Source organism: Bidens hawaiensis, unplaced genomic scaffold (genome assembly GCF_021521415.1).
Source record: "Bidens hawaiensis isolate Kalapana, Puna unplaced genomic scaffold, B.hawaiensis_p1.1 tig00021722_1, whole genome shotgun sequence".
Classification (NCBI taxonomy): domain Eukaryota; kingdom Viridiplantae; phylum Streptophyta; class Magnoliopsida; order Asterales; family Asteraceae; genus Bidens; species Bidens hawaiensis.
Window position 1 is genome coordinate 242,041 of NW_027493381.1, and position 26,963 is coordinate 269,003.

Below are 26,963 nucleotides of genomic sequence, written 5' to 3' on the forward strand. Positions count from 1 at the left end.
GAACAACTTAGTCTTATTGTATTATTATAGTCTCTTGTTAGTAGATAATACTTTGCCAACTGCCAAATATGTTACCATTACCAAAATTAATAGGCTTATATTTAGCCTATATAACTTGCCATGTAATTAGCATTATTGTTAAGATCTTTATCAAAAGTTAGGAGATTGTATTTTGGATATTTATACTAAGTTAATGAGATTGAATCAAGAGAGCACAAAATTACGATTTCCATAAAAAATGGATGAGCTCGGTACCGAACCGTACTTGTACCAAAAGTGCTGATCCTGAAAATCACGAAATAACCGATATCGAAAGTGCTCGGTATAGTTCGATACCGACACCGTTATAATACGGTATTTGAAGACAAAAGGTCCGTAAAATATGGATACCGAACCGAAAGTACCGATTCCCAAAAACATAAAAAAAAATGAGTCCCGAATTGGTACCCAAATTGAATTGGTATTGTATTTTTCGATACCTAGTCCCAGATTGCTCATAACTATTTCGGGCCATTTTAAAAGATCGAAAAAGGCATGCTCCCCAAGTCCAAAAGTCCTTTGCCCACAAAAGAAAACTACCCCAACTAGGCTAAAGTCTAACTCTAAACAAGCCATAATTCTCATATAGGAAAAAAAAACAAAAAAAGGTGGGACAGGCACTAATACTATGATTGTACGGATACAATGAACAAGGCTCATAATAATAATACTGGATTACGACACAAGCATGGAGCCACTTGAACGAGACAACAAACCTTAGCCGGTTTCAGCCTTTGGTTTATCTCAACAACCACTTTTTCATCCTCTATATAACCCACAAACTTTTCAAAACCAATACTCAAAAGCTTTCAAAAATCTATCATCACGTAATTGTTTCGAAATTTCACATAAATGAAGCTTGTCAACAAGGCTTGCTTAATTGTAACCATGGGTGTTGTAATAGGACTTAGACAACACACGCTTAGGCGCAAATCACAAACAATTTTTCAAGTAGTTGGTCCATCAGTGTCTCAAGGAAACAAGCCCCGGTTGCATTCGAACCATCATATGAAGTATCGACGAAAACAAAGAAACCAAGAGATGTCGAAGAATCGTTAAGGATGGTAGTTTATTTGAGTTGTTGGGGTCCTTATCAATAAGATCAACAATTTTTTTTTCTCTCTAGACCCATCCATTTCCTTTTAGCCATTTTGCTTATGTTCAATGTTATATACAAGCACATAAATGTGTTAATAGTAGGTTCCAAATTGTTGTTACAATGAAGTCTGGGTCGGGCCTTGTTGTCGGGTTGGACCTTGTCTTGAGTCTTTCCCAAGTCCAGATCAGAGATGTAACATGAAGATAACTCATTAAAAGGCCACCAGAGACCGACTAGGGAATAGTTTTCAACGATCAAGTTATTAATATATTTTGATCAACATAATATATATATATATAACTCATATGGTAAATGTAGATAAGAGGATGGAAACTTTTAAAATTTTAGTACACTATTAACGACTTTTTCATTCCCAACTCTGTAATTTACCTAAAAATCATTTTAAATTATTCACAATTTTGTTCATCACAAAGACTCATTATTAATTCTCCATATGAATCTCTATATATGTTTATGAGTGATTGTATGAGTAAAACAAATTAAACAATAGCATAAAAAATATATTAAAAAAATATTATTTAACTGAATATTGGTAGATATAAAGAAAGAATGTGAAACCTAATTCTTAAATCCCGTCAATGATCCTTCCTTCGACATGGAGTAAGATCTAAAACCCAATTCGCGCCATCACAAATCAAATTAACCAAAATAAAGTTCTAAGAAATGGTATTCAAGTCTACCAAAATCAACTATACAATAAAATCAGTAAACAACACTACTTCAATCACATAAACACACATAACCAATGCCCAAACCAAACAAATCATCTCACCAAAGAAAACTCAACTCAAAGATTTTCAGGTAACTGAATCCGCTGCGAACCAAATATATGATGCGTACCATGTTGCACGAACACGACAATCCCACATTTGGTGTTGTTGAAGCCTTCCCATAAGCCAAAATCTACGGTCCCGGTTAATGTCTTCTTGGGAGGTTGGTTGTTGAAAGACCATATCTTTGAAACCTTTCTGACCACGAAATCGTTTGCTATGACTCGTCCTTTGTTGTCACCATTCTTGCAGTCGGTTACAAGCCCGCTTTCGTAGAGTGCCACCATGACGTCGGCTCCTTTGCCGTCAAGTTTGGCCCGCAGTGATCCTTTTAGAGAGACTTGCAAAGATTCCGGTGTAGGCCTTTGGAATGTTGCCTATAACCAAGCAACAATGCAACAAAAATAAATTTGTAAACACTAAATCGTTAGTTCGTTACAATTTGACAAAATCAAGAATTCGATTGTTAAACAACTGTTTGTAATATAATGTGGTGATTAGCGGGTCCAACTAGACACATAACTTGAAATTTTGACAAGAACAGGACACGAGCCCAAGTTGTGTCAAACAGATACACGACACAGTTATTTGCAGATTAACTCGAACAAGACTTGTTTAACCAAAATCTTATTATTCTTTTACATAACAAACTTTAAAAATACAATGTTACAACAATAAATTCTCAATTTTCATAATATAAATATTAATCATATGCCCATTTCTGTTTTAACTTTTAAACTTTGATATAAAATATTCTAGTTTTGCATAAAACATATTTTATAAAAAGTTTTAAAAAATATAAACCGGTCAACCAACCGGCCTGTTGGTTGGATGACACAAACCGTTTAGCCAAACATGTTCACATGTTCGTAGGTTCGACACGAAACCAACCTAAACCCATTTATATTAAACTCAAAATTAGTTTTATGTTCACGCAAATCACCTGGAACGTGGGCGAGGAGTATCTGGGTGCGGCGGCAATGGACGACAGCAAAGCATCTTCATCATTCCCAATACACTGGGCCCTCCCCTGAACCACCACTTGAGGTGTAAACATCGTGTCAAGGTTAAACGACTCCACATACTCCTTTTGTCTGACGGTCCACTGACTCGACCCGAAAGGATCTTTCCACCCATTAAAATCCCAATAATCAACATGGTACGCTAATAATATAACCGGAACTTCCAAATTAAAATCCCCCCTCCCTAGCCTCGAAAACAAAAGCTCCGCAGCCGGTGACGTGGCACAACCTTGTGACGAGAATAATTCCACCATGACTGCCTCAACATGTTGTGACTCGTCGGGTGTGGGCTCGGTTTGTTGTGAGATGTTGGTGTTTGAGGAAGCGCGCTTAGGGAAACATGCAAAGAGACCGCGCGCCATCGCGGGTGTTGTCACCGGTGATCGGATTGTGGCCGGAGAGATTAATAATCAATAATCACTTGACACAATTTATTTTTTGTAAGTTGTAACAAGTTTTTTTTATATGTTAAGTTGTATTGATGGAAAGTTGGCAACCAATAATATGTGTGACACGGAATAAAAGTGGTGGGAGTTGAGAGTTTTGGCAGGGTGAGATTGGGTTAGTTTAGATGAATGTACTGATTTTAATGGATGGTGTACAAGTGAGTGATGCATAAAGGTGATTTTAATACAAGTGTGGAAGGAGGACTTATGCGTATAAAGTAGGAGTCGGTGACACGTAGGTGGGAGATGCCTGTCTTTGATTAGGTAGATTCGTTGGGGTGGCCCTACCATTTAGTGAATGGGTTGTCGGTTTTCAACTTTTTTATTGTTTGTTTTGGGCTTAGTTTCAGGTACGAGCGTTTGGCCCAATATTAATGGAATCGTATCGTATTTGATTGTAACATCAGGTTTCATAGATGGGCTAATACCTTTCGGTATTGTCAACAAGTACGGGTGTACAAAAAATCCGAACCCAAAACCAGACCCTAAAAAAGCCCGGGACCGTTTTTGTATACCCGAGTTTTTACCCGAACCCGTACCCGACCCTACCCGTAGGATACGCATAGGGTATGCATTTCAGGACCAAACCCATACCCGAACCGACCCGATTTGTACCGAGTAATACCAAAAACCGGATCCGGTTCCATACCCGGAACCGGGTTTTTCCTATATCCGACACCAGGTTTTTTAAATAACCAATCTATACCCGAAATTACCCCAACAATACCTGAAATATATCCGAAAAATACCCTTGTAGTGCAACCCATACCCGAAAATAGGGTATTCAAATACACGGTTTTAAAATACTCGGTTCTATACCTGACACAAACCCGATACATAGGGTCGGTTTTTATAGACAGTACCCGAACCGAACCCGACCCGAGTAATGCCAATACCTGATTTTCAAATACCCGGTCATACTTAAACCCGGCTCCATACCCGAAACCAGGGGTATTTGAATACCCGATTTGTGCACCTCTATTGTCATGTAACTACTCATCAGGTATCGAGTGTGAGTTGGGTATAAAGAAGAATACGTCATACACGTTAAATTACAATATGCGTCATGTTCATCTAATCCATCTAAAATTGATTAATTTAGTCAATATTGAAGCATTCATTTAATTTATAATTTTTCAAACTAGCATAACATCCTAAGAATTTGTGTCAACGAATCATATTGCCATAACTAAGCAAGATAAATCATAACAAGTGCCTTAACTTTTCCAAATAATAACACAAGGATAACTGTATTCAACAAGTTTCATAAACATTCAAGATTTTCTTTCAACCATTTCTAGTCGTCTAAAGGGCACAAATTGTTACAATTTTATCATTTATCATGTTATTTTTTCAACCCATATAGTACACGTTTTTCAAGCCAGCTTAAAAAAATGAAACAAGAATACACCACACGATAAATTACAATATACTTGTACATTTTCAATACACAACATTACAATAAAACACACCAAAGCCCATAACATTTAGACATCAATGCATGATTGATGATCAATCCACATGTTTACTAATCATTTATAATGATTTTATTTCATGATAACATTCATCATTCAATAAACATCTTCAACCCTCATTTCTTGCACACAATCCCATTCCCATGGAACATCCCTTTAGCAGTACAATCCAACATAACCATCTGCTTATCTTTCCCCGCACCATTACTCGAATCAAAGATGCAATTTTTGCAATCCGCCGACAACAAAGAGCTCGTTTTATACTTATCTTCACCTCCTACAACCGCCATTGCCACTCCTGGTTTCGCAGGATTCTTAAAATCCGGTTGGTATGTCCGTCCCAACACTCCTTCAACGTTGTCAGATAATCCGAAAAACCTAAACTGAACTTCCAAGTGAACAAAACAATTATCATTAGGAACCTTATAACCATGGATTCTGTCGTCTTCAGCCGTCACTGGGACCGCATTAGCCAAAATCTCCACCACTCCAGGAATGGTCACCATCACACTATTCATGTTGGAAGTCCTCTCAATCTTTATATCTTCCTCTTGTGATTGCCACGTGGAAAGACCTCCAACGGGTAAGGAAATGTCTTGTCCATCGTATGAGAGTTCAACGTGGTCGATTTCGTTGTTCCATGTGGCGGATTTGGTTGCTTCTAGAGAGAATGTGTGGGAGTTGAAGAGGAGACCAAGGGCTTGGATCCATGTGAAGTCTCGGGACCGGCCTAAGGGGCGATGGCCGATGAATCGACCGTTGATTTGGAGGTTGGTGTCGGAAATCAAGGAGAAATGTTGGTTAACCTTGCCGTGAGTGAAAGTAGAATACAATGCTGGCGTGGGTCGTAGCATGCTGATCCTGGGCTGTCGCAGTTTGGTTTACTGTCTACAATAACATGACAAGAGGAAAAAAAAACAAATGTGTCAATGCTAACGCAAAACAAGTCGTCTTAAGCTTTTTACGAGCTAAGCTTAAGTTCAACATTTAAGTTTGGCTTGACTCAGTTTGGGATATACAAACAACTAATTGATTTAATATTGTGTTAATTTTTTTTGTACCTATGAGATTCTGTTAATCTTACTGGGCCCATCAATACCCTACTAAACAACGAAATCTAGTAAAACTCAACTCACATAAAATATTACATAAAATTGGAAATTAAAATGAGATGAAAAGATATTGTCACATACGTCTGCATTCAGCTTTGCATTTCGGGGAATAACAATCTATACGACAAACTTTAGCCTTGGAGTCGTTGGACTCGCTAGAGGGACATTCAGAGGGGCAATAGAGGGTTTGGCCTTGGCAACGAGACCAAGGGCTACAATAAGAGCTTGAGTAAGCTTTGACTTGTGTGAGTGCACCAGAAATAGCGATTGTTGATAAAACTACTAGAAACAATGCTTTGTCTCTTGCCATTTTTTTGGTGTTTTAAGGTTTGTTATAAAAGTGGGTGTAGTAGTGAGTTATTTATAGCATATTTTTATGTATATAACTTGTGAACTAAGAAATGGGGTTCATTCACTTCTTTATGTCAACGTTTTAGCTTGCTAAAGCCTGTAGCTTATACCTCAAGGTATGGGAAAATTGGTTCTCAAGTTCATGTATTTTATTAGAAGAGATTAATATAAATTTTACCCTAGAAAGCTGTAATGGAGTCAAAACGTTATCGATTCATGTTTGAGAAAAATAAATTAATTCTTTTGAATTTCCGGTCGACCAAAATGTTTATGTGTTACAAGAATTTCTCTTGAATATCGACTCCAAAAATGGAAACTATCTTCTTTTAAACTAGAAAAGAATCCAATGATCGTTGCTTCTATAACACGACTACGAAGATCACATCATGTAGTCTAGCCATTACATAAGCCACAATATTTATGGTTAACGTTTCTTAATAACATTACTAGAACACCAACATTCAGAACTAACTTATGAATTGGAAACTTCATAGTTTAAGGCTATTTGGAACATCAGGTGAGTATAAACTTTGATCAACGTTATCGTGAACATAATCTGATTGATAGATGCTAGCTATATATATGAACTTAGGTACTCCATTTCATCCCTGGGAAATAACGATAGTAATCAAATATTAATATCTTGGACAACTTCATTAATTTGTAGGTGCCAATTTTGCTCTTTCTTGAAATAAATTTATTTAAAATTTAAATTTCTCAAGAATTGAAGGATATATAAATTCAAAGAACTTCCTAATTACTCCCAACTTATGAAGAAAAATTTTGTTTTTTCATATAGTTTTTATAGTGTATATTTTTAAGCATAAATGTAACTTTATTATAAACTCGCAATGGAGATTGGAATTAAAATTCCACATAAACTAACACATAGTGTATAACTTGAATGAAACGTTTTAAAAAAGAACTACAATTTGGTTTTAAAAAAGCTCAGTCTCTTAAAAGAAAAAAAGGCCACCACTTGGAGTACAACTATGTAGCTTAGAATCAATTCAAAGTTCAAGTTATACAACTCCATAGCTTGCATCTAACATAAACTACATGTTCCATCCTCTTTCAACGAGAATTAATGAAAGAACATTTATGCTGGGGAATATCATAATAATAATTCGGATTATTTGAGAGTCGTGTAGTAGTTTGAGATTGAAATTAATCAGTGGTTCTACTTCAAATAAATCAATCGGAAAAACCTCAGACGAGACAAGATTGAGTATGAAATTTTTTGGTGAATTTGAGAACCCAGAGAATGAGCGTGTGTTCGACCAAAGGAACAAGATGACATTTTACATATTAGTGTTTGGGCAGTTACCATTTTGAATTTCAAATTTATTAAAATAATCGTTAGTTTGTAGGATACAAACATGACAATATCCAAAAATTCGTTTCTCTATGAACTTTTAATATAGCAATAATAGTCAAGGGGTGTTGCCCGTGGACTTACTACCAAGGACGCTACTCCTGAACCCATATAAAGGAGGCGCAAGCTCAGGGCGTTGCCCCTTGGAGCCTCCGTTAGTTAGGGATTTCGGTACCTAACACAATAATAAACTCAAACAAGCGTGCATCCAGCACCTCCCGGCATGTTTAATATATATTATGATTACATTGGTTGATAAGTCAATCCAATTATACTAAAATAACTAACAATAAACAGCAAAGTAAGGAATAAAATGAATAGAAAGGGATAAAATATGTAAGTTAAAGTGTAATAGGTAGGAGCAGGTTTCATTGCTATATATTATTATATTGCAAGCTAGTAGTGAAGGTACTAAAGAAGCTGTGATCTAGGGGTATTTTGGAGACTTTTTCTACATAAAGTCACCAGTTCGAGTCTCGTTCATAATAAAATGGCGTGTGAGACATAGGTTTTATTATGGTGGGCATTCAGGTGATGGGTTTCCATGGACTCGGTGGCATGTTTGGTCTTTTGCCAATGAATGTTTGTGATCGCGAGCATAGGTAGCCTTTTGACCATGTACATACACGGATGGCCGAACTTTGTTAGCCGTTAAAAATAATTAGCATTGAAGGTTGGTGGTGACTCTAAATAGGGTTGACCCAACCTTTTTTGGGCTCTAAATCGGATACTAAATTTGGTTTTCTTTATTAGTTTTATCTCTGCCCACTCTATAGTTTTCTCTACGTCCTACTACATCAATTCACTCCCTTTACTTTATCGAAGCCCAAATATTAAAGTGACTAAGAAATAAGAAAAAAATAATTAGTTTTAGTTGGCTGAAAATTATTAAAATCAAACCGAACCAAATTCTTATTCGGTTTGGTTTAAACTTTACTAAATACACTTAAGCTCAATTTGCAGATCCACCTAACCTGAGCAACCCGAACCATTGACACCGTACCAGGGATTGCATATCGATCTTCAAATAATCGGAAATGATACTAATTTAATATATATAATCAAATAAAGTGAGAGCCTCATAAAATATGGGCACAAAACATCAGTTTTATTTCTTTTATAGTTGAGCCGCATATCAAATTGTATCTAGTTGCGTGGGTGGTGACGGTTCATTAGGACTCGATCTATCTTAGTTAACAGTTTAGTAAATTTGATCTATTGTATAAATGTATATTTTGATTCATTCCAATTAAACTTATTAAACAAACAAAAACTATCAAAGCAGTCACGTAGATGAATTAATATTAACAGAATAAATGATCGTTAAATGATCGTTGTTTGTTTAGAATAAACTCTTCAATATTTCATTATTCAAGAAAACTAACTAAAAAATTTGAATTACAACCCATACCATAACTGGGTATTTATAATTTAACCTAGACTAGAGCTAAGATAATAAAATAATAAATTCTGATAATTAATCCAAACTTAATAATAATCTCCGGCACTTAATTAATTTTACCTACACTCCAAGACTTGCAAACCACATATAATTATGTACGGTTTGGTAATTAAATCCAAGCAACTCATATATTAACTTTTTCAAAAATGGTTAAGGATTGGCAGGAGACCCTACCAACCAACAAATGGTGAAAACAAGATTAAAAAGGATAAACGACCACATATGTATTTCTTCATGGATTTTAATTTGTGCCACTACATTTAGTTTGAGGCAAAGCCTCACCCAACTCATCTCTTGTTAGATACTGGCTGCTAGCATTTTAACCACGAAAACTCGATAGACCAACGTGGCAAAAAAATGTCATCATATACACAAAACCATTATATATACTTCTCATCCTTTATCCTCTTAAACATCCACAGTCATCTCCTTTTCTAACACTTAACTATTTATTGTGTCGAAAAACTCGTAAACATGTTAGAAGGTAAGGCTGTGGTAGGGGAGACCGATATGCTTCAAACCATGCAAGACGAAGCGCTTCATCTCACAGCCAAAGCACTCGATTTCTTTGATGTGACCGAAGCTACTGAAATAGCACGTGTGGTCAAACAGGTACAAAATCAATCCGATTTACCCTTTTGAAAAATTTTAAATATAATGGGAGCATTATCGAATGAATTTGTATACGTTTGGTTTCAGGAATTCGATAGGATGTATGGAGGTGGATGGCAGTGTATAGTAGGGACTAATTTTGGGTCATTTGTGACTCATTCTTGTGGGTCTTTCATTCATTTTTCTGTTGGGAGTCTTGCAATTTTGCTGTTTAGAGGATCAGCAGCTCCGGAGATTGATGAATTTACGAGTTTGGATGGTGTAAAAGCATGATCGTGTTGTCGTTTTTAATGAACTTTAGTGTCCTCATCTTGTAACATGTTTATTTCAAAGTTGAAAACTTGAATTCAAGAAGGAAAGATAACATACCTCCTTTGTCCATATTTTGTTTAGCAAGTTGCTTGAAATAATCTACATGTTAATTCAAATCTTGTATATTTGTGTAAAGTTATTAGGTGGAAAGAGTACCAAAATAATCTATTAAAACAGTAGTTTAAATTACCTTTTGAAATCAAACAAATTTAGTTCATGGGCATAACAATCCTTCACAAACCACACAAATGGAGTTAGGGTTCATTACGAGCCGAGCTAGGTTTAATTGGTGTCAAGCTTGAAACGACACGGGTTAACTAGGCCTAGTTTGAAATCTTTATATCATGTTGATGTTTGAGCTCAAACTCGATTCGTTTACAAGTCCAGTCAGCTTGGGGCTTGACGGGTACGCCGACTTGCTTGAAAAGCACGATAAAGCTTGATCATCGAGTTTTACCTGTTATAAAAGAAAAGGCTCTTTTAAACAATTCAACGAGCCATTGAATCCTCTTCCCTATACCATGTCATATTAAAATCAAAGTCACGCAAAGAGAGAATATTAAAATCAAAGTCACGCAAAGAGAGAAGGGAACGAATGACTAACACAACGAGTAGGAGTGCTATAATCTAGGCAAATTTCACATGTACATAAGAAATGTCCCATCTCAAATACCACTAAGCCTGTTTTGGGTGCCTTTGTTGTTGATGTATGAGAACTCCATAGTTAAACATGATTGGGTAAAAGTAATTCTACGATTGGTTACATTCTTGGAAATTTTCACCCAGGCACTCATAAACAAATAAATGAGTTTCACATGCATGAGCAAAGTGAACAATATTGCGTGGTATAAGAGACAAATTTTTCAGAAGGTATTAAAGTCACTAATGAGTCATTCTGGGTGCGGGAAAAACTTAACCAATGATGATGAGTTCTTGAATTATGCCTTAAGCGAGTATGACATCTACGACTTGTTTGGACTGGTTGTAAAATAGAAATTTCTTATCACCTTATCGAACTCCGGTTTCTTGAAATTAAATAAAGCATGAACTTGATAATGTCAGTAACATTTATTATCATTATCATACTTATTATCATACTTGCATTGATGATGTCTATTGGTATTAATGTATTTCAATTGATTTTAATAACTTAATGAATTGTGTTTATCGCAATTTCAAATAAAACTATTGTTTGTATACAAAATCAATAATCGGAAAAGACAGGAAGTGTTCTACAAGAACGAGATGCACTTTTCAGTGAAAATGAATTGATACAGTCGTCAAATGACTCCCTAGTATACATAATTAGGAACACACAAACCAGAACGTTATAACCATTGATGAAGTGTTTATTTGTATTTTTACAAAGATTGGGCTAAATGGCTAATAACAAAATAATATGGGAAAAAATTGTTCAAATAACAACCTAATAGTAATGAGTGAGCTATAATGATATAACAAAATATGGGGCAAGATTTTGAATTTTTATTAATGTATGAGGCCTCTACTTTTCACTTATATGGGGCCATCGAAATTTTAGAGGCAACGGCTTATTAATGAACAGTTTTAAAGGCACATATTGTTGCAAATGGAGTTAGCATCCGACTATGACATCGGCTAATTGCTACAATCTTTTTTTCTTTGTATTAACTCGATTTGAGTCAAAATAAAGTGATACATTTTAAAATGACTTTTTTAATTCCACAACTTATTTTTACTCAAATCCGATATGACTTAATCTCGTTTTGACCCAACACCCAACCCATTCATTGTGTCAGACTAATTACTAGGCATGTTTGACAGCATCAATACATCAAAAAAATTATCTAATAAATAATACAACGTGAATAAGCACCAGCTATCGATGTTGATTCGAATATACAATGTCCTATATAAAACTTTTACATCACTTCTACTATATTAAAATTTTACGTACATCACTAGCCTTTCATTACATATAAAAAACCAAGACAAATAAAACAAAAATCGACTTCATCTGAAACATAATCCTAGGATTGGTCGAAAAATCGATGAACAAAACACCAAACAACAATCTTCCACTTAATGAGCCCCACAATTAATCATCTCCATATACTGATTCAACGACTCTTGTCTTTGTAACCTCATATCCTCATTAAACTTCTTGATAAACGCTTCCACTCTCCGGTTCAACTCCTCTTGTCCCAACGACGGTTCCTTCTTTAACCCACCGGTCCGGTTCAGTTTCGACTGTGGCGCAGGCGGTTTAACCGGCTTTCTGCTTCGGTTGACATCAAACGTTTCTGATTTTTTCATCTTGTCTACGTGAATATTATTAATATCACTATTATTATTATTAGTTTTATTATTATTATTATTAATATTGTTAATTAAGAAATTATCTGAGCTACGAGTTTCACGGGTCTCCCACGTGTCAGATTTACGTAGGTGTCTCGTTAACGGAACTGACCGACCCTCGGTTATTGTCTTCCACGTGGTCTCCAGCGTGTCTTGACGCTTTGGTTTTGCAACTCCCAATGCTTTACCGACTGCACAAAATATCTATCTGAATTAGGTGGTGTCCAACGTGTAAGTTTGTACAAATAACCTTAAAATCAACAAAGTCATGATGTCATTATGTTTCATAGTGTGGTACCAATGTTCCATGACGGTTAGCTTTATCGTTTCAAATTTAGTGTTGGGGGTTCTTTTATAGGAACACTTTTTGAGGATGTTTGGTAAAAGTTATCTGATGAAATTACTTGTAATTTAAAAAAAATATATGAACATATGAAAATGAGATATAAAAATGTTAATTTACATGTTAATTATTAACTCAAACCTCTTAATCTAATTCTAAATCTAGAACTTTATTAATTATACTAGGTTAAAAAGCACTTTGTAACTTTATTACTTGAGTTAACTTAAGGATTACATAATGATATTTCAACATATATAAGTTGTATAAGTTAGGAACTAATAGTTATTATAGTTAAGGTTAAATATTTCACACAAGTTGCTATATTTTATAGATTATGTTTTGTTACTTTAAATACAAAAAATTGAAATAACAGAAACAAGAGAATAAATATACAAGGCTTAAATATATAATTGTAACATGTGGTACTTATAACTATTTACGTAAATATTGCATCTAGTCTAGATTATTATTAGTTATTATTCTCTCGGTAAAACTTTACTTTTTTTTTCTTCGAAAGACAATTTTTTCAGGCGACCATTTATTTTTAATAGATTTTGTTCCTGTCACTTTGTTTCTATCACTTGACTATGAACTCAGGTATATTATATCGGTAAATTTAGTTTTAAATTTAAAACTTTTTTAGTTATAACTATAACTATTATTAGAGTTAGTTCAATTATAATGTTAATTACCTTCGGGAACGGCTTTCGCAGGTTTCCGGCTGCTAAATCGCGTAGAAGCCGCCGGTTTCTCCACTGGAGAACGCAAGCCAACTTGATTCACCTCCGAAGGTGTCCACGCCGACATCGAAATAACCGATTTATTAACCCTATTTCTCTTAATCTCTTCATAAGCTTCCTTAGCTATCTTCATATCATCATCTAACATTTCACCAACAAACTTCGTCTCACCGACAAACCCATCAACCTCAATATCCACCGGTTCATTGACCAGTTCATGAACCGGTGGTATCTCGACGTTCTTGATCGGTTCATTGACCAGTTCAGGGAACGTCAAGAGCGGGTCATGAAACCCGTCACCCTTGGTTTGTAACCTTGAAGAAGCAACGATGGTAATAATAATACAATTAATAACAACGTATAGATAAGGTGGTTTTAGCCATGATATGAAAGAAGTATATATTATAGGGAGGTCAGAGATTGTGAGGTTCATAATGATGGGTTGTAAGAGGTTGATCAGGACAGCGGTGGATACGACGCTGACGGAGACTATGGCAAGTTTGAGAGACAAGTGCCTCATGGTGATGTTGATCAGGTGTGGTGTGAGAGTGAAGAGAGAATTATGTGGATATTAATAGAAGGTGGTTTAGGTTGTTAATAATAATATGAGTTAGATCTGGAATGGTGCTAATTAATGAAGGATGGTGTACCCTTCCTATTTATATTTAACTACACACCCGTATGTCCCGCAGACAGATATTGTTCACACTTACATTTATAATATAAGTTAAAAATATTATATTTGTATTTATAGTTGATGGCTTTTTATGCATGCAACCAACCTACATTTCTTTTTTTTTTTTCAATTTGTTAAATTTTTATTCATTTTGAACCGTTGATGTAACAAAGTTAATTTACTCGTTGCTCCTAAGTTTACCTAAATTTAATGCATTTTAAGAGTAATAAGAGACATCATTTATTATTTGTATTGTATGAAGAACTAAAGAGAAGAGAAATAAAAAGAAAATTTTGAAGGCCAATTATCAAGTTAAGGCCATGAGGGCTGGTTCGGGATATTTCAACAAGTCGGTTAGGGTTAGCGCTTTTTGGGTTAATTAGGTTTTGTTAATCAAGTCAGGTTAACACTATATATATATATATATATATATATATATATATATATATATATATATATCAAAACCGAGTTTGGGCTATGGAATTAAAGTCTATTGTATTAAGACTTTTGAGTTATTTTTCTTGCAATAATGAAAGTGAGTTCTTTAAATATTGTGTGTTGTGTTATTCGATCTAACAAATGTTCTAGTCAGCACTAGGATTATCATTCGCTAGAGAAAGTAGTTGTATGTCTTGTGATCGCAACCAAGTCTAAGGGTTGTTGTCGCAACTAGTCAATCGTCGACCAAGCCAAGAACGCCATTGCTGTGTTTTTCGGTTGAACAAGTCAACGTAAGATAGTGTAGGATCTAAGAAGATGCCACACATCGATCATATCGAAGACCGGGTCGAAAATGAGCTGAAGATATAGTTTTTGACGTTTGGGCTGAAAGGGACACCCCATTGACACTTGGAGTATTGCCTAGACAAATTGCGACACTACCTTATGTTGCAACACTTGAAGTATCGCCCATGCTAATTACGACACTTTCAAGTGTCACTACTATTATATATGTGACACTTCTCCTACTAATAGATGGTGTTTGTTTTTATTCATTTAGTCTAGTTGTTGGATTAGTTTGTATAGGGCTCGTGTTAATTAACTTTGATTCCAGATTCTGATAGAATAGCAAGATCGTACCACTTTGTATCTTTGGCTAATATCTATACGAATCATGTTTATTAGTTGAATCAAGGATGTTCTTGTTTATTTTCATCTTTACTCTTTATTTTGGGTCTTGTTTATCACATCTATTGATAATACAATTATTTGAAATATTGGTGTGTAATCAAGTTTGCACAAGATCTAGAGATAAACGAACCTACATAAGTTATTTATATGAATAAAACCGCATTGTCATTGCCACCAAAGGTGAAAGATTCCATACGGTTATTTGTAAAATTTTCGATGTTGTCTTCCACCAACTACACCGTGTAGGCCATGAGAATGAAAGTTCTCTTGAAAGTTCACCAAGTCAAGAAAACAATCAACCCGTGTTCTACTAATGCCGAAAATAATAATATTAAAACAACTCTTTTGTTTCAATCCGTAAACCAAGAATTTCATCAGCTAGTTAGGCAGTTAGGAGACTGCTAATGGTATGTGGGAAATGAACAAATCCCATCACTTGGGTGCGGGTTATATTAAAGAAACATGTCTCCAGACACTGATAAAAGAGTTTGACGGACACTATGATGATTTTGTCGGGGAATTATTAAGATTGGCCTCTAAGTTTGAAACACGTGTGAAGAAATTTGAGGAGGCAAAGATGTTAAAGAAGTTTCTAATAGGTCTTCCAAGAGCCAAGTACATCCAAATTGTAGCTTCACTTGAGAAAGTTTTAGATCGATCGAATAATTTGTAGGATGGTTGACAGCCTACGAAAAGTGAATCAAGGAAAAATAAATTCAAACAAAAATTCAAGGTGAACTTATGTTATTTAACCCAAAATTATCTAACACACGCATGGGCGATGCTTAGTCAAGGTCGAGGAAACCAATGCAAAGGTAGAGGGTGGTCCAACTGCCAAAGCCTAGACGAGACTAATCCCGAGCATCCCTCACACAACTGAGGTAAAGAAAACGCAAAAAAAAAAAAAAAAAAAAAAAGACCGTTCTAAAGTTGTTTGCTACTGATGTGATAAACTACACGGATTTACTACTACTATATGACATATTTGAAAAACAATGAACTCTTTGTTATTTCATAAGAAGGCTTGTCATTTATAAAAAAAACGACTGTGATATCATGATTATTTCATTGAATTGGATTCAGAACTGATTTACTCTACTACTTGGCATGTTTGGAAAACGATGAACTCTTTGTTATTTTATAAGAAGGCTCGTCATCTATAAAAAAACGTCTCTGATACAATGATTATTTCATTTAATTGGATTCATAATAGAGTTAACTTATGTAATCTTCTTTTTTTCGTCGGATTAGTGTTTATCTCGTACTTGGTGACTTGGTGTTTATCTCGTACTTTCTTATATATGGATATCATTTTGTTAGTGTTTCTGATACATATGTAGCCGTTTAAAGATAACGAAAATATGATGTGAGGCATTAATTATATCTTATCGATTAAACGACACTTGTCTTACAACTATAACTTTCATTAGTCATTACTTTGTTTATAACTTGTTGACTTAAACTATAGTTAATTCTTTATATTTAAAGTATGTTGAAGTTAGGTGTATGGTTCCGCTAGAATTATCTTCTCTGGAGACAAGTGTAATTTTCTGGATTTACTTTTTTATAAATCAGATAGTTTATGTCATCAATTTTTACATATGCTTTGATTAATATAAGTAGAGTGGTGGAACTTGAACATGAAAAAAGTCGATTGTTCGAATAACTCTTTAGAAAAAATTGTCTTTTGTGGTTCGGTTTAGAAAACGAAAATTTTATATATACATCTTTCAGTTATTTGATAATGCATGAATATGGAACAATGCAATTATACAAAAATGCTATAAATATACATTAATAGTATTATTTTCTATTATAAACACACAGATGCCATGTATGTTATCATGAAGAAGGCATGGGACCATTATATTTAATATACGTGATAATGCGATATAAATAATATAGAAAATCTTGCAATATTCTTATGTATATCTAATTTAGGTCTAGAGGTCTCGAAATAAAATAATAATTATATTAATTACAAAAAGAGTAAAGTGCCATTTTCGTCTTTGTGGTTTGACAAATAATGCGAATTTAGTCCAAAAAGTTTATTTTTTGCATATGGAACCTTCACGTTTCTCAGTTCTTGACAATTGCATCCAAATCACTAACTTCGTTAAATTTAATCGTTAAGTCAGGCGTAGACATGTCTTTTCACTATTTCTTTATTATAATATTTATTTCGGCGAACTGAGATTTTCGTCCCTCTGGTTTGTCCAAATCTGCAATTTTAGTCCAGTAGTTTTAAATTTGCAATTTTCTACCCTATGGTTTCATTTCACTTGCAATTAAACCCGAATTCCCTAATCTTGTTAAGTCTGGTTGTTAAACCCATCAATGTGCCCTTTACATGATGGGCGGTTTGGTTTCTTCTTTTCTCCTTTTTCCACAAATACACTCATCCCCTCACGCAAATGGGTTAATGACCATACTTAACGAAGTTAATAAATTCGGGTATAATTGCAAGTGAATTGAAACTACGAGGACGAAAACTGCAAACTTGAAACTATTGGACAAAAACCGCAGATTTGGACAAACCACAAGGACGAAAACCGCAATTCACTGAAATAAGTATTATAATAAATAAATAGTGAAAAGACATGTCTACCCCTAACTTAACGATTAAATTTAACGATGTTAGTGATTTGGATGTAATTGGCAAGAACTTGGAAACGTGGAGGGTCCATATGCAAAAAATAAACTTTTTAGACTAAATTCGCATTATTTACCAAACCACAAGGACGAAAATGACACTTTACTCTTACAAAATATTTAGTATCCATCCATTTTGTTCATTTACTCCTTTTTACTTCTAGTTTATAAATCATTTTTTTCCAAAAGGGATAGCGGTGCAGCTTGTTGCTCGCTTACCCATTATTCAGATGTAGTTTGGTTTGTGTTAAATGTTAATAAAAAGCACATATTATTGTTACGGCCAAGTTATTAATTTTCTTTTACTTTTACCACCGTTCTTGTGGCCGAATTGTTTTTTTAATTCTTTTATAAAGTCTAAAATCGATATTTAGACCGAGATATTTACTTTTGTTTTTTTAATTAACAACCGTGATTATAACAAATTTATTTTTGGGTGCTGTTTTTACAATGTTTTTGGTCGCTAATCAGTTGATATAATAATATATAAATACATTAAATTAACTGTTTGTTTAGAGATATGTATTCTAATAAAATATACAACATTTATTTACAGTAAATATCGTAAATGAGTTCCATAGAAAGTGATTAACATATTGTGACAGCTAGTTGGGCTGTCACAATTATCGTAAATATCTCCCACAATTTTCATGATTTTTAAAGTAGTTAATCTCTACATACAATATTTGTTAGTGTCGTGTAAAGATTAACATTTCTTTTTAATTGAATGTGGCCCACATGACTACTTGTCTAAGATATGTTGATATTGATTGTTTTATTAACACTTGTTTCTATTTTTTTCATTATCATTCCTTACCCGAAAGTTTTGAAACATTTATTGATGGGAAGACTCAAAATATTAAAATGTATTTAAAACAACATTCATAGTATCGTTTGCTTTACCCAACCACTAGTTTTGATATTTTTCAATTCACATAAAAACATAATTACTTGAGTTATGATATGATTTCTTGTGTTTATAGCCTTAAAAATGTCACATATACGTAAGACAATCATCTTAAGATTGATGGTCCAATGATATAGACAAAATCTGTAGAACACCCAAAGAGCCTGAATTCTAGTGTTGGAATGTAAAAGAGATTTGTCTTTCAAATAAATATGATAAGACAATCTTCTGTTGACCTAAAATCTCATGTATTCACGACTTACTATGTATTCTTTTTAGGGTTGTCCACGAACCGAGCCGAACCGAACGCATACTACTCATATTTGGTTTGGTTTGAAAGCAAGCTGAACCGAGCGGATTGAATTTTAAGAAACGAGCGATTTTTTTATGCTTGAACTTGGTTTGTTTAAAACTGAGCGGCTTAGTTTTGCTTGGTTTCATACAAAATTTATAACTTTTAATTTCTAAAAGTAAAAAATATAATTAATTCAAGACTTTTAATTCTAAAATGTCTAGACTTCCAACCCTAAAATGTATAAAATTCAAAGTTAATAAGAAAACATGTATAAAACAAGCAACTATAGTTTAAAATTCAACTTTGAAGTTAAAAAAAAGAGGGAAATTTTAAAAACATAAAAAATACTTTATTTATATATATAAATATATAATAAATAAAAATAATTCAAGTAAAAACGAACTGAACCGAGCAAGTCTTTGCTCGTGCTTGGTTTGTTTTCAAACCGGATGACTCTTTTTCAAACCGAGCCAGAATCAAACGAGCATTTTTCGAGCAATTCTATAGCAAGCGATAAGCAGTTTGGACATCCTTAATTTTCCTTAGATGTTACACACTTACACCTAACGATTTGTTACTAGAAAAACGTATAAACGTATGTGCATGTATGTTTATTAAGACAATGTCATAATGATTTTATTGTTGGTCGGGTATCAATAATATATGGGAATCTTACATTTTGTTTGTGGGTGTGAATAGTCATGTTTATTTATTAATCGTTGCTTCAAATAAGTTAAAAGAAATGGTTTATATAACACATATATCGTGGAACGAAACGCTAGTTATATTATATTTAACTTGGTAAACGAATATATTAATTAATAATAATTAATTAAATAGTTAATTCAATTGAATAAGAAAGCAATTAAAAAAAAGTATTGAAATAGATCTGATGATTAAGAAGAAAAGGATTAGTAGGATTTCATGATGCGTGTTATAAGTTCCGTCATTAACACAAACACAATCAACTTTTTTTCATATTTTTTTTACTTATATGTATTAGAAAATTAGATGTAAGCAACAAGTAATATTTACGTCTTAATTGTCAGATACAAAAAAAAAAAGAAATTAGAAGTCAAAGTTTTTTACGTACAAAGGAATTTTCCCTTTATTATAACAAATGTCTTATTTTGATACTCCATATTTTTTTCTCTGCGCAAATTCATTTCATAATTTATACAACATGTTTTACATTTATTATAGCTTGTGAATGAATGCATATGTTTCAGTCAACATTAGGATTATATAGATACATTTTCTTATAATATAATTATAATAAAAGTATGATTTTCTTTATGAGGTTAATTATATGCTAAGATAGTTATCATGGTTATTTGTTAAAAGATGGGTTACTATGTGTACACCCCTAAAGGGTTATTGTAAAAATGTTTCTTCTGTTATCACATAAGTCGTTTAACATGTATCAGAACGTCTCGCTAGATCTAATATACAGACAATAGTTATGGTGTATAGACGTATAGTTCTTGAATACCACTTGGTATACATGTGTATGGCCCTTGGATATGGTTTTATAGCACTAGCATTAGCATGTAAACGTTGGTAAACCAAAGTAAACTGTTTGGTGAAAAGTTCATGCATTTGATAACTGAAAGCATGAACAAAAAATTTGGTCACTTAGTCAAAAGAACAATCATGAACACTTGTTTCATTCCTTCATTTAAGTTCATGAACATTCATTTATATTCGTTCATTTACGTGCGTTTATGTTTATTTATGTCATGTGTTTATGTAAGTTTGCATAATTTAAATTTAATTATGAGTTATCAGTGATGCTAATTGGTCCATCATTCATCAATCTACCATCACAAACATCTTGCGTAATCAACTCAAGTACAAACAAAAAATAAAACATTTATTTTCTTCATTTATATCCTTTCATTAGTGTTAGTTCATTTACGTCTGTCAACTACATGAACATTAACATGAACATGCTCATTTTCTTAACAAACAAACATGAAAAAAATCTGTTTATTTGAATGTTCATGTTCATTTTTTTTTTTTGTAAATAACTAAATAGTCTGTTAGTATTCATTTGACCTATTTACAAGCCTATCTGTTATTAGAATATTCAAGTCAGTCAGATTGATTAGTAAAGAGGGTACGCGTATGATCTCTGTTTTTTATTATGATAAAAGTACTAAGATTAATGAAATATTTGTAGCATGGCATGTGGGCTCTTGTGAAAGTAGCATGTGGATTTTCCAATTTTCACGCCAAATCTTACTCTTAATATACTCTTTACACCTTTACATCTTTGCATTTAAACAATTATTAGTTTATTACTAATTTATTTTGACATCAAGAAGTCAACCTCAATATTTTTCTATATTTTAAAGACCTATGAAACTACGGTCAAAAAATTAAATATTTACTACATGACAAAAACAGATTTGTCAATAGCAAATGTGAAATTAAATAATCCATACTCTCGTGTTTCGTCCGTTATCTAAAACAACAGTGAAGAGGTAGGTCCCAGCAAAGCCCAGTTAGACCCGCAAGACTCACCTTGAAGAGGGACGTTTGCGCAAGGACCAACTGGTTCCGCAGGACCCACCATGCTCAGAGATGAAGACCTTACGCGCAGTACGCCAGCTGTTCACGAAGGGAAAGCCTCCCAATGGTGAAGTACCCCGCCTGTCCCCGCAGCTGCGGATACAAGCCATCAGGGAAGGCTACCCGCACTAATAGCAAGGCTACACGCACAAGGCACTAACTCAATAATTCAGTATCACCTGAAGGAATGAGCAAGGCGGGAATACTCCCGCCCAAATGAGCCAGTCCGTATGCTTCTGGAAGATCTTTTGTACTATACCTGCCAAGGTATGGACAAAATAGACAAGATCTGACCAAAGCAGCCCATGAACCAATCACAGGGTAACAGCTCACCGACAAACAGTACGAGGAGCATGCTCTAGTACTGTTTGTCACTATTAGCCGCTGCCTACTCACCAACCCTTGTCGTGGCACGCACATAGCATGCAGTTGGTGGAAAAGGAATAGTACACAGCCGGCCTGGTCACTATCAGCCGCTGCCTACCCACCAACCAGCATGGCACGTGCGTAGCCCGTAGTTGGTAGAACAGGAATATTATACAGCTGGCTGTACCTGCTTGGAAACCTACCTTCGGCTATAAATACTCCAACACCTTGGAACGGTAGGATCATCTGGTATTTTACCTTCACTAGCTATTTCTCTCGATATACACTTATATTCAGAGCAATCTAGTCTGATTCTCACGCCGGAGGGTGGTCACAAGGAGGAACCCCCCCCCTTCTCAGTGACGAGCTCACGGTGTCTGTTTTGCAGGTCATCTGAAGAACATCCTTCTTTACCGGACCTAACCCTCGTGGGAAACATCTATTTAACCCCCAGATTATCCGTAATCTGCCCGGGGTCGATTAGTGTTTCTTCATTGGCACAATCCGTGCATAAAAGCTAGAACTAATTCAGTTTTTTCAAAACTTCTGAAAAAATGGTTAACGTTACTCCGGTCCCAAGGCCAGTAAGTGACCAAGAAACCCCGGTAACCACAACCCCAGCTACTGGGGGGAACACCGGCGGTTACACAAATTTTACGAACACTACCCCGGTTACCCAAGCCGGGGCAAGTGCAGAAAACAATATTTCAATGGGGTTCACTGATGCCCAGTTGGAGAAACAGACGAGGCTCCCTCGCCAAACACTCGATCAAGTTAAGGCGTGGGCCGAAGCACGTCAGAAGGAATTCCAAGCTGAGTTGGATGAACGCTTGCGTTCACTCCAACAGGCTGACGAATTCGGGAGCACTCGACAACAGCTCAACATGAACAGTGAGTGCGAGTACTCGGACGATGATCGGGAGGAATCCGACACTGACGCGAACCCTCGCCATAGGGCGAAAGGGAAGCGTAAGGAAACCGACTTCCAACCAAGAAGGAATTTCGGAGAAACCTTCAAACCAAGGAACGCGGGGGGAAACCCACGCGACTTCTCCAAAACCTTTAGACCAACTGCTGCAAATGCGGGAACATCCAAGTTTGCAAGGGACATTGCGGAAGCAATCGCCCCGAGAAGTGCCAAACAGATGTCCAACATCGGCACTTATGATGGTCTATCCGACCCAGACGATCACTTGAACAGATTCATAGCGGGGGCAACCGTCAGTAACTGGACGGAACCCACGTGGTGTTATATGTTCCAGATGACGCTGGTTGGAGCGGCCAGGGCGTGGTTTGATCGTTTACCGGTCCACCACATCTATGATTGGGCGGACTTTCAACACAAGTTCAGCCAACACTTCAGTCAACAGAGGAAATATACTGAAGAGCAGTGGACGATCCTCAACTGCGTGAGAGAGGAAGGTGAATCTTTACTAGACTTCATCACTCGCTTCAACTCCAAAAAGCTGAGTCTGGGCAACATAAGTGAAGATCTTGTTCACGCCGCTTTCATTCAGGGCGCCAAATACCCAGAGCTTATCCGCACGTTGACGGGTAAGGACGGCATGCCATCCACATGGGATGCCATCATGACGGCGGCCAAGCGCTTTGCCGAGACGGAGAAGCAACTAGGTAGGGATCTTCCCCAGAGTACACATCTCTACACGCAGAGGACCAGAGAAAACAATGTTCGGATCGCCCGGCAGAACAAAAAGAGGAAGCTAGGTATTTGGCAGTCAAGGGTAAACTTTGACACCTCATCCAGCTCTCGCCCTCTTGTTGGCGGAAGGGATAACACGCACCCTTCAAGCCGAAAACACCGGTGGACGCCACTCACCTAAAGCGTCACGGAGATATTTGCCACCGAAAAACTCCCATGGCCAAAAGCTCCAATGATCCGGCAACGACCTAATGCGGATCAGAGCAAATTCTGTGACTTCCACGGGACAAAGGGTCACAGTACAGAGGAGTGTACATCCTTGAAGGATATTGTTGAAACATTCGTCAAGGATGGAAGACTTGCACACCTTGTGGCATCAATCAAGAATGGAGGAAGGAATGATAACCGGTATAAAGGCAATGGACGAAAGCCCGTTGACATCAGCATCCACATGGTTCATGGCAACATCAGAGGAAGAAAAAGACGAACGACAGAACCATGTGAATGAAAGGAAGCTGAGGTGCGCTTCCCGCGAGTGCCAGGAGGACCCAGCAAGGAAGGCCCTATCGTCATCAAAAGCTAGCTGGGGCATTACATAACTTCCCGCACTCTTGCTGACAACGGCGCCTCGTCAACGGTTATGTACAGGCAGTTCTTCGACAAGCTAGACGACGAAGACAAAGAACGCCTGGAAACGGTTTACGTCTCAATGGAAGGGTTCGACGGCAGCACAAACACCCCCCTGGGTATCCTATCTTTCCCCGTCATTCTCACGGACGGTAAATACTCCCGCACAGAAGACGTGGATTTCGTCGTAATGAGGAAGCCACATCACACATACGACATTCTCTTCGGGAGAGACGGGATGGCAAGATTCAACGCCGTGGTATCTTCAGTCCACGGTATGATGGGATGGCCAACTGCTGAGGGTGTAGCGATGATCACCGGTATCCCCCAGGTATGCATCGCATCCGTCTCATCTAAACCCAAACCAAAGATGGCTAAACCAACCATTACCGAACCAGAAAAATGGGCCCTCAATGGCATATACCCTGACCAGACTGTTACAATTGGCCCAACAATCACTGATCCTACGCGCACCTTACTCAAACGCTTACTACAGAGAAACGCTGACATCTTCGCGTGGACACCAGCTGACATGACTGGTGTACCTCGAAGTAAAGCAGAGCATAAGCTCAAGTGTGACCCGGCTTTTACGCCAGTCATACAAAAGCGCAGAGTAATGGGGATGGAACAGGCTAACGCGTGTAGAACCCAAGTCAAGGAACTCCTTGACGCGGGCATTGTACGCGTTAGTAGATATCAAACATGGGTTGCAAATCCCGTTATGGTACCGAAGGCTAACAAACAATGGCGCATGTGTATAGATTTCAAAGATTTAAACAAAGCATGCCCCAAAGATTGTTACCCGTTACCCGAAATTGACCTCAAAGTGGATTCATTAGCACCGTTTCGCCTTAAATGCTTCCTTGACGCATATAAGGGGTACCATCAAATCCACATGGCCGTAGATGATCAGGACAAAACCGCATTTCGGACGCCCGATGGCACATTTTGTTATCAAATGATGCCATTCGGACTTAAGAATGCAGGGTCCACATACCAACGTCTGATGGACAAAGAGTTTCATGCCCAAATTGGGAGAAACTTGGAAGTCTACATGGATGATTTGGTCATCAAAAGCCCTGAGCCAGAAGCGATGTTGAAAGACATTGAAGAAACTTTCAACACGCTCAGAAAGATAAACATGAAGCTCAACCCGAGCAAGTGTTCATTTGGGATGGAAGAAGGGAAGTTCTTGGGAGTCATTGTTACTAAAGATGGCTTCAGAGCGAACCCTGAAAAGGTCGAAGCCATTATCAAAATGGAATCACCTACTACCATCAAGCAAGCCCAGACACTGAATGGACGCTAGTCGCACTTAACCGCTTTTTGTCAAACCATGCGGATAGGTCGTTCCCATTCGTGTCAACATTGAGAAACTGTTTAAAGAAAACGCACTTCCGCTGGACACCAGAAGTGGAAGCAGCTTTTCAGGAAATTCGGTCACGCTTAATCGAACTCCCAACGCTCACAGCACCAGAAGCGGGGGAGGAATTAATCATATATCTTTCTGCCACAGATAGAGCAACCGGGGCAGTCCTGCTAGTAGAGCGGAAAGGTATCCAGATGCCTATTTACTATGTTAGCCGTGTCCTAACAGACGTAGAAACCCGGTACTCTACCTTGGAAAAACTAGTCTTAGCACTTGTACAGGCTTCACGCAGGCTAAGACGATATTTCCAAGGTCACCCAATCACCATTCTCACCAACTTCAAACTCGCAAACGTTCTAGGCAAACCCGAATTATCGGGACGTCTAGCCAAATGGGCAATTGAGTTGGGGGAATATGCGATAAAGTACAAGCCCCGACCAGCTATGAAAGGCCAGGTCCTGGCCGACTTTATTGCAGAAGTCCCCGCTTCGCGGGAGAAAGAGTGCCAGGAGGAGGCTCAACCTTCCCCAGCACAGGACATCAATGATGTCTGGCGACTCTACACTGATGGAGCAGCCAGCAACGAGGGTTCAGGCGCAGGGTTGAAATTAACCAACCCAGCAGGCCAAGAATACACTTACGCTATTCGACTGGATTTTCCAAGTACGAATAACGAAGCCGAGTATGAAGCATTCTTGGCGGGGCTAAGAATTGCGCGTAAAATGGGAGTGAAAAACTTGGAAGCCCACGTGGATTCCAAGTTAGTAGCCAACCAAATAAACGGAACGTACAAGGCCGTGAACGACACAATGGCCCTGTACGTCGCACAAGCAAAAACCCTTATGCGCGATTTTAATGATTGTAAAGTCATACACGTCAAGCGTAGCGAAAACAAATCTGCGGATGCGTTAAGCAAGCTTGCATCATTAGCCTTCACCCATTTGGGAAAGGACATCCGCATTGAACTCCTTGAAGCACCATCAGTCCCGCACAAGGAAATTTGTGTCATCCAAACCGGTACAGAAACGTGGATGACACCAATAATAAATTACCTTGCAGCGGGTATACTACCAGAGTCAAAAACACAGGCAAGAAAAATACGTTGTAAAACATTAAACTATCAACTCATCGATGACATCCTTTACAGACGTAACTTTCTTGGCCCACTCTTAAGATGCGTGGACAACCAA

General features: G+C 36.7%; 4 protein-coding genes across 4 annotated transcripts; 1 reads left to right on the top strand and 3 right to left on the bottom strand.

The window, feature by feature from the left end:
* Window positions 1-1,708: 1,708 nt before the first annotated feature.
* Window positions 1,709-3,569, bottom strand: LOC143564100 (uncharacterized). Its single transcript, XM_077051480.1, has 2 exons — window positions 2,873-3,569; window positions 1,709-2,306 (listed from the first exon to the last, which is right to left on the bottom strand). The coding sequence occupies exons 1-2, from the start codon at window positions 3,311-3,313 to the stop codon at window positions 1,947-1,949; spliced, it is 801 nt and encodes a 266-aa protein (XP_076907595.1). The 5' UTR covers window positions 3,314-3,569; the 3' UTR covers window positions 1,709-1,946.
* A 1,271-nt stretch (window positions 3,570-4,840) lies between these two features.
* Window positions 4,841-6,294, bottom strand: LOC143564112 (uncharacterized). The gene is given in 4 exon segments (XM_077051487.1): window positions 4,841-5,687; window positions 5,689-5,710; window positions 5,712-5,760; window positions 6,066-6,294. Coding segments are annotated over 4 exon segments (999 nt in total). The 3' UTR covers window positions 4,841-4,988.
* A 3,167-nt stretch (window positions 6,295-9,461) lies between these two features.
* On the top strand, window positions 9,462-10,454 carry LOC143564101 (dynein light chain 1, cytoplasmic-like). Its single transcript, XM_077051481.1, has 2 exons — window positions 9,462-9,784; window positions 9,872-10,454. The coding sequence occupies exons 1-2, from the start codon at window positions 9,647-9,649 to the stop codon at window positions 10,055-10,057; spliced, it is 324 nt and encodes a 107-aa protein (XP_076907596.1). The 5' UTR covers window positions 9,462-9,646; the 3' UTR covers window positions 10,058-10,454.
* A 1,463-nt stretch (window positions 10,455-11,917) lies between these two features.
* LOC143564105 (uncharacterized) lies at window positions 11,918-14,605 on the bottom strand. Its single transcript, XM_077051483.1, has 2 exons — window positions 13,469-14,605; window positions 11,918-12,624 (listed from the first exon to the last, which is right to left on the bottom strand). The coding sequence occupies exons 1-2, from the start codon at window positions 14,034-14,036 to the stop codon at window positions 12,158-12,160; spliced, it is 1,035 nt and encodes a 344-aa protein (XP_076907598.1). The 5' UTR covers window positions 14,037-14,605; the 3' UTR covers window positions 11,918-12,157.
* Window positions 14,606-26,963: the final 12,358 nt, after the last annotated feature.

Excerpts from the sequence above, each read along its gene's own strand:
- LOC143564100 (XM_077051480.1), bottom strand. The coding sequence starts at position 3,313 with ATGGCGCGCGGTCTCTTTGCATGTTTCCCTAAGCGCGCTTCCTCAAAC. Across the intron at positions 2,307-2,872 it reads ACTCCTCGCCCACGTTCCAG|GCAACATTCCAAAGGCCTAC; the intron begins GTGATTTGCGTG and ends GCTTGGTTATAG.
- LOC143564101 (XM_077051481.1), top strand. The coding sequence starts at position 9,647 with ATGTTAGAAGGTAAGGCTGTGGTAGGGGAGACCGATATGCTTCAAACC. Across the intron at positions 9,785-9,871 it reads TAGCACGTGTGGTCAAACAG|GAATTCGATAGGATGTATGG; the intron begins GTACAAAATCAA and ends GTTTGGTTTCAG.
- LOC143564105 (XM_077051483.1), bottom strand. The coding sequence starts at position 14,036 with ATGAGGCACTTGTCTCTCAAACTTGCCATAGTCTCCGTCAGCGTCGTA. Across the intron at positions 12,625-13,468 it reads TGCGAAAGCCGTTCCCGAAG|TCGGTAAAGCATTGGGAGTT; the intron begins GTAATTAACATT and ends TATTTTGTGCAG.